This window comes from Nerophis lumbriciformis, linkage group LG09 (assembly GCF_033978685.3).
Source record: "Nerophis lumbriciformis linkage group LG09, RoL_Nlum_v2.1, whole genome shotgun sequence".
Lineage (NCBI taxonomy): Eukaryota > Metazoa > Chordata > Actinopteri > Syngnathiformes > Syngnathidae > Nerophis > Nerophis lumbriciformis.
The window spans coordinates 16206898-16219020 of record NC_084556.2 but is presented as its reverse complement, the minus strand read 5'-3'; the positions used below and the strand labels follow the sequence as shown (position 1 = coordinate 16219020).

Here is a 12123-nt window from a genome sequence, read left to right as displayed (position 1 = left end):
GAGAACATGCAAACTCCACACAGAAAGATCCCGAGGCCGGGATTGAACTCACGACTACTCAGGACCTTCGTATTGTGAGGCAGACGCACTAACCCCTCTACCACCGTCCGTGCTGCCCCAATGTACATCAATGATTTCTTTTTTTTTTTTTTTTTTTTTTTTTTTTTTTTTTTTTTTTTTTTTTTTTTTTTATGTCCTGTCCAGCTTCTCAGGCAAATCATATAGTTGATGTAGATGCCCATGTCGGCTGTTCAGATTTACTTTACAAAAGAGAAGTGTAGGATACTTCTCTTGTTGCCTTATTTGTATTTGACTTTATTAAATGTATTTATATTATCATTTAGTGCAGCCGGGCCGGAGCAGGAGGGGATAGAAAGAGAAAAAAAAGAAGACAGAGGGGGAAATTGTGGGGACAAGAGGGGGATTAGACAGAGAGACAAAAACAACAACAGCAAACAACAACAACAACAACAATAGAGCAACATCAGCAAATATGACATGTACAAATATGATGGTAAAAGTAATAGCAAATAAGCAGTTAGCGAAAAATAAAAAATAATACAGAAATGACAATGAGCATTATTACACTACAAATGGATCAATACAAATACCAATAGAAATAGCGCTATTGATAATGAACAATACCAATAATTTACCTTTATTATCAACAATACAGTTGTTTAAATGCAACAATACATATACGTAATGATAACTTGAGATACGAAAGAATGCAGAAAAATGGAGGGGGAGAAAGAGAAGCAACCTACATTAACCTTGTAGATTGTTATAGTCACAATAGGTTAAGCTTTGTCAGTGTGCCATGTGTTACACCCAGTTTACCCTAGGGCAACAACGTTAATATATGTTTGATGAAACGTGATTATGTGCATGAGTGTAAGTATGCATATGTACTTGTATATGTACAGAATGTGTATATGTGTTTGTACAATGAATGTATATGTACAGAATGTGTATATGTGTTTGTACAGTGAATGTATATGTACAGTATGTGTATGTCTATGTTTGTATATTGAATGTGCGTGTGGATGTACGAACATTAGGTAGGTAAATATGTACTGTATTTGTGTATGTATGTGGGAGCGTAGGTACCTATGTACGTATGTGAGCATACGTGAATTTGCATGTACAATACATTCGACTCCCAGAGTGCGTGGGAGCCAGAGCACGGCCCCATCACCCCCGAGAGCCCAACCCACAAACAGGAGGCGTGGTGCCCAGGGAACCAGGGACCACCGCCCCCACGCAGCCAAGCCGGCCAGCGACAGGAACCCCAGAGCCCGACCCACCGTACCGCCCACAAGGGCCAGCAGCAGGCCGCAGACAGACGCACCCGGCGGAGGACAGGGCACGAGAAAAGCAGGGGACAGCCAGACCCCAAGCCAGCGAGAGACCACACCCCACACGGGCAGAAAGGCGAGACGCCCCGCCCGAAGGACCCAGAGACTCCCCGCAACCGGACGGGAAGACCGCCCCCGCCCCACCGGCAACCGGGCCCCCACGAGCCCACCCCCCACCCCCGGAGAGCGCGGCGAGGCCAGCCCCCGGCCACCCCACCCAAACCGGCCGCCGCAGGACCACCCAGGCACAGGGCCACGGGAACCACCCACCCCACCCGCAGGGACCCCAACGATGGAGATGGAACAACCAGCAACCGCCCCGCCGAGCCCCCCCCCTGAGGGAGGGGAAAAAATTAAAAAATAATATTAATAAAATATATTTTAAAAATAAATAAATAAATAAATAAATAAATTAATTAATTAAAAAAAAAAAAGAATTAAAAGAAGATCACAGACATGCTGACAAACAAGGTCACTACCCCAGCAACTGGCCGACTCGCAGCACCTCGGAATACCTTGCAGCACCAAGCTACCACAATAGACGCAGGGACTAGGCCCAACAGGCCCCGACCAAGACGGGCACCCGGAAGGGATGGACAGCGGGACCCAGGAGCTCCAGACACGCAGTTCGGATGCAGTAGCCTGAGGCGTCGACCCCCGTCTGACAGGCAGGCCCAGAGCGTACCCCCAGAAATAAAAAAAACATACATACATACATACACACATACACATACACATACACATACACACATACACGTATACATACCCACACATACACATATATACATATACATACACATATGTACACATACACATATATAAACATACATACATACACACACATATACATACATATACACAGTTCGTCAGCCCCGACAGCCATCACGCCCGCGCGCTGCCACCAGTCACAACATCAGCCACACCCCTGCACCAGACCCAGCAGCCACGGGCGCCCACACCACAAACAAACGGCAGCAGAAACAGCAGCCGCAATAACCCCAGACAGCCAGCACCAGCCAATCAAATTAAAGCGATCAAAGAAAAACTGCGACCAGCAACCACACGCCACCAGGGCCACGGAGACCAGCCGGCGCCAGCCCGCCGGTCAGCCCGAACGCCAACACGCAAACAAGAGACACCAACAACCCCCCCCAACCAAAAGGCCCCCCACCCCAACCCAAACCCGCACAAACACACCACCGCCCAAACAACCGGGACACAGCATCCAGACCAGACACGGGGGCTGCGCCGCCACCACACCAAGTCACCAACAGAGACCCCACAGCGCAAGGTCGGGCCACACGGGCACGGACCCCATCCAACAGGAAGTGAGACCCGCGCGACGCCACACACAAATAAATAATAAGATTAAAAAAAAAATGAAATAAAATAAAAATAAAAAAATAAAATAAAAAATAAAATTTAAAAAATAAAATCAAATAAAAATGAGTAATAATAAAAATAAAAATAATAAATACATTAAAAATAAAAAAATATATATGTAACAATAATAAATGAATAAAAGCCTGGCAGGCCACCAGACCGCAGTCCCCGCCGGCCGACGAGGCAATGAGGGGTGCGCCGAACCCCAAACCCCCCATGCATGTGTACAAGGCCCCCAGAGTGTCTACTGTGTAGTTAAAATTAGGAGGTCAGCCGTTACAGCCGACCTCCAGTCCCTATTGATGTGTGTACTGTAGCGTGAGTGAGATATGTATGCTTGTGGGAACTAATAATGCGATTAAAATTGGGGGACATCAAGGTCATGGTGGGTCCCAACCAAACCAAGCCCCCCAAATCCTAAGTGTCTAATATGCAGCTAAGATTGAGGGATGGACGAGCAGGGGACAAGAAAGGAGGACTGGAGCCCCATTGGAGGCATCCTCAACCCCCCGCCATGCCTCCCCGCAGGACAATCCCCAAAGTCCTATATATGTGTGACTGTGTGCGCTATAAGTAGGAGGAGTAGAGGGCCCGGACATCCCCCCAGTCCACGCGGCCGACAACCAGGAACTACGGCCAGGAGGCCGCCACCCCCCGCCACAGCCCGTGACCCACACCAGACCACTTTAACGTGACGCCACGCGAGCCCCTCCCCCCGCCAAACAAAGCCAGCCCCCGCCCGCCCCAACCCAACCCTGCAGAGCCCATACCGGCAACCAAACGCAGAGAAACCGCACAGTCCCCACGCCCAATGCAAACACCGCATCCCGGCCATCCACACAGCAACGTGCCCATACGAGTCCCGGCCAGGGGAAGGAGCCCCCCAACGGGGGAAGAAGCCAATGCATCCCGTCCGCCTGCCAGCCCCCAAACCAGCCGGCAAGCCAACGCCAGCCATCCCCACAACCCCACAAGCGCACAGACACCAGCCACAGTCCCCCAACCACTCCAACCCAACACAGCGATGCCAACCGCTGGTATCACCGCAGCAACCATCACCACCACCGCCCGTCCGCAGCGTAAACACCCGCGGCCGCCGAAACCAAAACAAAAAAGCGACCGACCCCGTAAACCACAACAACGCACACCCCCGGCTACCACCGAGGCCACCAACCCACCTACCCCAACTCATCCACAGCCAGGCCAATTGAGCCACCGGACATCCACACCCATGCACACACCTACACATTCATATACACATACATACACACATACATATATGCATATACATATACATACACACATTTCCACACGTATGCATATACATATAAACATACACATCCACACATATATACACATTAATACACCCACACACATATACATAAGCCCACATATACACAAACACATACATACACAACACACAAACACACACAAAAAAAAAAAAAAAAAAAAAAAAAAATAAATAAATAAATAAATAAATAAATAAAAATAAACCCTTTAAATAAAATAAAATAAATAAAAATAAACAAGAGGCCTGGTCGCCAACAGTGCCCAACGCCACCAAACCCCGCAGCCCCTCCCGCACGTCCAGGCCCCCCCCGCCCACCACCCACCAGGCATCCCATCCGGCAAAAAGCCATAAGGGCCCAGCCCTGCGTCCACAGCCGGCATGCCACGGCACCTCAGCAGACCCGGCGCCGCGATCAGCAATACACACCGGGGCAGCGACACATACATATGTACCTACTTACATACACACAGATTTCACCATACATATATACAAACGTACACACACCCACATACACGCGTACCCATATATAATTTAACAGAATAAGTTAAATATATTAAATAGATTAAAAAAAAATAAAATAAATAAATAATAATAATAATAATAATAATAATATATATATGTATATATATATATATATATATACATACATATACATACACACATACATATATATATATACACATACATACACATACATATATACATACATACATACATACATTCATACATACATACATATATACATACATACATATACATACATACATACATATATATATATATATATACACATAAAATAAATTAAAATAAATAAATAAAATTAATAAAAAAATAAGGGCAGAGTAAAACACAGGAGGGGGACTCCCGCAGGGCAGTCGGGCAGCACCGCCGGGGCCCCAACAAGGGAGGCAAGCAGCTCCCCCAACCCGGCACCAGGCAGGCCCGCACAGCCGCAGCGCAGGGCGACCCCGGGCAGACCCCGCCCCGCGCCCCAGGGGAAGGAGGAAGCCCACGGACAACCGGAGCCAGCGGGGCACGAGCCGACCCCCGCCCGACAGCGGCAAGACCCCAGCCCCACGGGCGCAACCCCCCGCCCAACCACCCACGGGAGGGACAGCCCCCTCAACCAACCCAAGGCGGCCGCCCACAGCCCCACCCGCACCCCAACACCCGCCTAGGCACCTCCACCCACCCCCAGCCACCAGACCACCCACGGATCGGCCCGCCAGGCCGGAACCAGGAAACACACCCCAGGCCCCCCGACCCCGCGGCACACGGCCCCCCCGGCACCCAGGACCCCCCACCCACGGAGCAAGACCCCCGGGACAGAGCCCCAGCCCCGGCCCCCAAGGGAGTCAGGTCAGAAAATTAATTAGCGGTGCCCAAAGAGATCGGAATTCTGTCAGTTGTTGGTTTGATTCAGCAGACATTCTTTCCATAACTACATAATCTAATAAAATGTTTTTGTAAAGGTTTATACATAAATTATTTTTTGATTTCCAATTTATGAGAATAGTTTTCTTGGCGATGCCCAACGCATTTATAAGGAGGTATGTTTTGTTTATATCAAGATCAGTTGCGGAGAGATCACCCAACAGGCAGAGTGCGGGGGAGATGGGAATAGGAATCTCTAACGCTAATGATAGGTTCTCGCACACTCCAAGCCAAAAGTTACTCACGGGAGCACAGGACCACATTGAATGCAAGTAATTATCTATCTTATTATCTGAGCAGTGTACACAGATGTTAGAGTCAGCTAAACCCATTTTATACATTCTTAGACCGGTGTAATGTATTCTGTAAAGTATTTTGAGCTGAATCAGTCGTACATTTGGATTCTTAATCAAACGAGTAGTATTGAGGCATATTTGTTTCCAGAATTCTGGGTCACAGCTTGTTGATACGTCTGAGTGCCATTTAGAAGTTGGAATACTTATTGTGTTATCTATTTTTGATAAGAGAGCATATAATTTGGATAAAGCTTTGGGGGCAGATGTTTTGAAGAATTTAACGGTCGTAGGATTAGTTTCCCATGTTGTTTTGTTGAATCTTGCGCTGATTACAGATTTGATTTGTATATATTCTAGAAATTTATTAGGATTGATTGCATATTGTGTTATTAAACTTTTAAAAGAGATAAAACTGTTTGCATTGATGATATCCCCAAGGCATCCGACTCCCTTATCATACCATGTTGGAAAGTTCAATGGCTTCTTGTTTAAAAGAAAATCAGGATTATTCCAAATAGGCGTAAATTGGCATGGAGTGAGCGGGGACCCAGTTATTTTCAAAAACTCCCACCAAGCTGTTAAGGTAGTGCGTATATTAATACTTTTAAAGCAGTTGTGTTTTCGGAGAATTTGGCTAATAAAGGGCAAGTTAGAAATTGGGATCTCCTGGCTAAGTGATTGTTCAATCTCTAACCATAAACTATCTAATAAAGTGGGATTGATCCATTTTAATATATATTGTAGTTTATTTGCAAGGAAATAATAGGAAAAGTTTGGGAGTTCTAGACCCCCATGTTCTTTGGGTTTTTGTAAAGTTTTAAGGCTGATTCGTGCTGGTTTACTCTTCCAAAGAAACTGATTGATGTGTGAGTCTAGTGACTTAAACCAGATTTGAGAAGGTTTGGTTGGAATCATTGAAAATAGATAATTAACCCTAGGCAAGACCATCATTTTCACGGTAGAAACCCTTCCCATAAGTGAGATTGGCAGTGTTTTCCAACGCGCCAGATCATCCTCAATCGATTTTAAGATTGGGGAGTAATTCAAGCGATTCAGATCTGACAATGTGGAGGAAATATTGATTCCCAGGTATTTAATGTTCCCTTTATGCAGTGGAATCGATGAGGTGCTCTGAAAGTCAAAATTAATTGGTAACACAGTAGATTTGGACCAGTTGATGGAGTAATCTGAAATAGAACTGAATTTATTGATAAGTGAGATTGTATCTTGAAGAGAAGAATGTGGATTTTGTAAGAAAAGTAATACATCATCAGCATAAAGGCTTATTTTATGATGAACGGTTGCGGTATGGATGCCTTTAATATTTGCATGCTGTCGAATAGCGGTTGCAAGAGGTTCAATAAATATAGCAAACAGTGACGGAGAAAGTGGACACCCTTGCCTTGTGCCCCTCATAAGATTAAACCTTGGAGATATTTGGCTGTTCGTTCTAACCGAAGCTGTAGGAAAACTATATAGGACCTTAATCCATTCTATAAATGAGTCTCCAAATCCAAATTTCTGTAGAGTGGCTAGAAGAAAATTCCAGTTCACTCTATCAAATGCTTTTTCAGCATCTAATGAAACAACAGCTGTTTTTAGATTATGAATAACAGAATAGTCTATCACATTGAGTAGACGGCGAACATTGTTGGACGATTGTCTCTCTTTGATGAAACCTGTTTGATCAGGATGTACTATATATGGAGTGACTTTTTCTAATCTTTGAGCTAATACTTTGCAGATAATTTTAAGATCAGCATTAATCAGGGAGATTGGCCGGTAACTGGATGGAAGTGTTGGGTCTTTATCAGGTTTTAGCAAGAGACTGATCGTGGCAGAGTTCATATTTGGAGGAAGGAATGAGTTTTCTTTAATCTCTAAAGCCATTTTCGTAAATATCGGAGCTAGCAGTGACCAGAATGTTTTGTAGAACTCCACAGGGAACCCATCAGGCCCTGGAGCTTTATTGTTTGGCATCTGTTGAAGAGCATCGTGTAGTTCGCCTACAGAAATAGCAAGATCTAAATTTGATACCTGCCTTGTATTCAATTTAGGTAAGTCTATACCATTGAGAAATGTCTCAATGTCTGAAAGAGATGGGTCAATCTGGGGTGTATACAAATTTCTGTAAAAGTCTCTAAAGATGGAGTTAATTTCCTCAGGAACGTGTGTAATGTTCCCAGCTGAATCCTTGATGGATGGTATAGAGTTTTTTTCTTTGTTTAATTTTAGTTGGTTAGCCAAATATTTGCTTGGTTTATTGTCATGTTCAAATTTTTCTAAGCGTAACCTCTGGAGCAGGAATTGACTTTTCTTATCAATTATTTCTCTTAAATCTAATTTGAGTTTTCTCAGTTTGTTCAGAGTGTGATCATGTTGTGAATTCGCATAAGCTAATTCTAATATTTTTATTTCATTTTCAAGTTCCTGCTCTAGTAAACGTTCCTTTTTTTTCTTGTATGATGAATAAGAAATAATTTTTCCTCGCATGACTACTTTTGCCGTCTCCCAGAGAACGCACGCCGTGATTTCTGGTTGATCATTAAAATCTAAAAAATCTGTCCATTCTTTCTCAAAATAGTTTAGGAAGTCTGGGTCCTTTAGTAATGATGTATTAAGTCTCCATTGTTTGATAGGTGCAGTGATAGTTTTGTTGGTGAGGGAAAGTGAGACAGGTGCATGGTCACTGATGATGATAGGATGGATGTGAATGTTTGAGATGTCAGATAAAATTGAGCTACTAGTTAAAAAGTAATCAATGCGAGAGAATGAGTGGTGAACTGGAGAAAAATAAGTGTATTCCCTAAGAGTGCGGTGATAAGAACGCCAGGCATCGCAAAGACCATAATCCTTCATATATTGCTTAAGTATTACCACTGACTGAGACTCACGGTGACTCCCAGTCACTCTGGACCGATCTATATTTGGATTAAATACTAAGTTGAGGTCCCCTCCTAGAATCAAGCAGTGGTTTGAGTGAGGAGAAAGTGAAGAGAAGAAAGTGTGAAAAAAGGAGGGGTCATCAACATTTGGACCATAAATGTTGGCGATACATAAGTTTCTCCCGTCAATAGAAATATTAAGAATGATGTATCTTCCCTCTATGTCAGTAATGGAGTTATGAACTGTAAAGTTGACCTTTCTACTTATGAGAATGGCTACGCCTCTCTGTTTGGAGTTGTAACTAGCAAGGTATGTGTGTGGGTATTGCGATGAATGCAGTTTTGAGGTATCGGACTTGGAGAGGTGAGTCTCTTGTAGTAAAGCAATGTCTGCTTGCATGCTCTTCAAATGATTAAGAATTTTTATATTTTTTTCCTTTGACCCGACACCACGCACATTCCAAGTGACAAACTGTATAGTGGACATACTAAATTAGACTGTAACTAAGTGTGTGGATGTATGTGTGTACTTTATGTGTAAATAATGCATGTCTGTATCTAAATGTAAACCTATCATACATATATGTAGGTGTGCAGAGTGTATAGTTGTGCATGTATTAGCTGTGAGTGTAAATGCTGATGACAACAAGGGGACACACAACAGGTGGAGAAATAGAAAGAGAAAAACAAAACAAAAAGCATAACATAAAAAGAAAAGAAGAAAGTGGTGGATTAAACAGGTAGTGAAATAAGTGACATAAAAAGGAAAACAAGAAAGTAAAATAGTAAACATGTTGGTTTACCGAAAGAAAGAGAGAGAGAGAGCGTATGTGTTTACGTGAGCGCTATGTGACGCACAGGTGTATTGTGAGCAAGAGGGGGGGGGAAAAGAGAGGGATTGAAGCATAATGGAATAACAAAACAAACAAAAAATACAACATTTACCGTGTTTCAGACGCTAATAATACAGCCACGGCGTGGCTTCTGGATCACGGTAAAGTTGGCCGTTGATGAAAAGTTTATCCACCGCGATGACTGCACGGCATCCTTCGGTGATAAACTTCTTGCGAAGCGGGAACAGATGGCGGCGCCTGTCGAGAATTTCCTTTGGAAACTGGTCGTTGATGCTGAAGTTGGATCCTTTCAGCTCTCGGCCCTGGTTCCTCACCCGCTCCTTCTGCTTGAAGTGTTCGAATTTGGCCACGATGGGTCTCGGCCTCCTGTTCTCCGGCTTTTTGGCTCCAAGCCGGTGGACGCGATGGAAGGTGATGTTCCTGATGGTGTCCGCTGGAAGCTTGAGCTGGTGTTCCATGAAGGACTTGATGGTTTCCTCTGGATCTTCCTCGGTCTTTTCCGGTATTCCCGCGAAGACCAGATTGTCCCTCATGCTTCTCGCCTGGAGGTCCAACATCGTCTCCTTCATGCTCCTGTTTTCTCGAGTGAGTTGCGTCACTCCGTCGGTGAGGGATTTTACGGACTCACGAAGAGCGGCGTTCTCCTTGGCGAAAGAAATGACCTGCTGTTGTCCGAATTCCAAACTCTCTCGGATGGCTTGGAATTCCTTGTGGAGAACCTCGACAAGTGCGAGGCGGCCATCCAAACAAGTCAGCCTTTTGTCGATGGAATCCAGGATGTCGGTGAAGTTTGTGCCCGGTGGTGACACATGGCCAGTTTTAGAGCACTTCATGCTTCCTGCTGCTGACCTGCTCTATGGAGATGGAGATTTCAAGTTCCAACAGGACTTGGCGCCTGCACACAGCGCAAAATCTACCCGTGCCTGGTTTACGGACCATGGTATTTCTGTTCTAAATTGGCCCGCCAACTCCCCTGACCTTAGCCCCATAGAAAATCTGTGGGGTATTGTGAAAAGGAAGATGCAGAATGCCAGACCCAAAAACGCAGAAGAGTTGAAGGCCACTATCAGAGCAACCTGGGCTCTCATAACACCTGAGCAGTGCCAGAAACTCATCGACTCCATGCCACGCCGCATTAACGCAGTAATTGAGGCAAAAGGAGCTCCAACCAAGTATTGAGCATTGTACATGCTCATATTTTTCATTTTCATACTTTTCAGTTGGCCAACATTTCTAAAAATCCCTTTTTTGTATTAGCCTTAAGTAATATTCTAATTTTGTGACACACGGAATTTTGGATTTTCATTTGTTGCCACTTCAAATCATCAAAATTAAATGAAATAAACATTTGAATGCATCAGTCTGTGTGCAATGAATAAATATAATGTACAAGTTACACCTTTTGAATGCAATTACTGAAATAAATCAAGTTTTTCAAAATATTCTAATTTACTGGCTTTTACCTGTATATTGACGCTTACATAGGTCTGGTGATAACGTTCCCCTTTAAATGTCTTATGCAAATAAAGTAAAGTTGCATAGTTCATTTGGCAGCCTGTGTTGGTAGTGTAGTGGTCCACATAGGTGACTTTAGTGACTGGAAATTTGTCCAGTAGTTGTATTATTAAAAGTAGTAGTTTGTAACCTGAAAACCACCTGTATTTTGTTTTTGAATTATATAAATATGTACTGTAATTATTGTAAAATCAAAGGTATCTGCAAATATTGTTTTAATGTATTTTTTTCCACATTTTATTTTTCTTCCCCGCATATATACTTGTTAAATTGCTTCGTCAGTTTATTTGTATGCACGCACAACATTTAAGACCTTTAGCATATCAGTAAGTGGAGTTAAATTAGGGAATAGATGAAGCACATAAATCAAATAATCCATCCATCCATCCATTTTCTACCGCTTGTCCCGTTGGGGGTCGCGGGGGTGCTGGAGCCTATCTCAGTTGCACTTGGGCGGAAGGCGGGGTACACCCTGGACAAGTCGCCATCTCATCGCAGGGCCAACACAGACAGACAGACAACATTCACACACTAGGGCCCATTTAGTGTTGCCAATCAACCTATCCCCAGGTTCATGTCTTTGGAGGTGGGAGGAAGCCGGAGTACGCGGAGGGAACCCACGCAGTCACGGGGAGAACATGCAAACTCCACATCATCTGCTGGTGTCAGTCCACTCTGTTTCCTGAGATCCAGGGTCAACGCAGCCGTCTACCAGCAAGTTTTAGAGCACTTCATGCTTCCTGCTGCTGACCTGCTCTATGGAGATGGAGATTTCAAGTTCCAACAGGACTTGGCGCCTGCACACAGCGCAAAATCTACCCGTGCCTGGTTTACGGACCATGGTATTTCTGTTCTAAATTGGCCCGCCAACTCCCCTGACCTTAGCCCCATAGAAAATCTGTGGGGTATTGTGAAAAGGAAGATGCAGAATGCCAGACCCAAAAACGCAGAAGAGTTGAAGGCCACTATCAGAGCAACCTGGGCTCTCATAACACCTGAGCAGTGCCAGAAACTCATCGACTCCATGCCACGCCGCATTAACGCAGTAATTGAGGCAAAAGGAGCTCCAACCAAGTATTGAGTATTGTACATGCTCATATTTTTCAT

At 44.4% G+C, this 12123-nt stretch overlaps 1 protein-coding gene across 1 annotated transcript; it reads right to left on the bottom strand.

Moving 5' to 3' along the window:
* Positions 1-244: 244 nt before the first annotated feature.
* On the bottom strand, positions 245-10334 carry LOC140679023 (uncharacterized). Its single transcript, XM_072913760.1, has 2 exons — positions 9593-10334; positions 245-313 (listed from the first exon to the last, which is right to left on the bottom strand). The coding sequence occupies exon 1, from the start codon at positions 10332-10334 to the stop codon at positions 9606-9608; it is 729 nt and encodes a 242-aa protein (XP_072769861.1). The 3' UTR covers positions 245-313; positions 9593-9605.
* Between the last annotated feature and the right edge of the window lie 1789 nt (positions 10335-12123).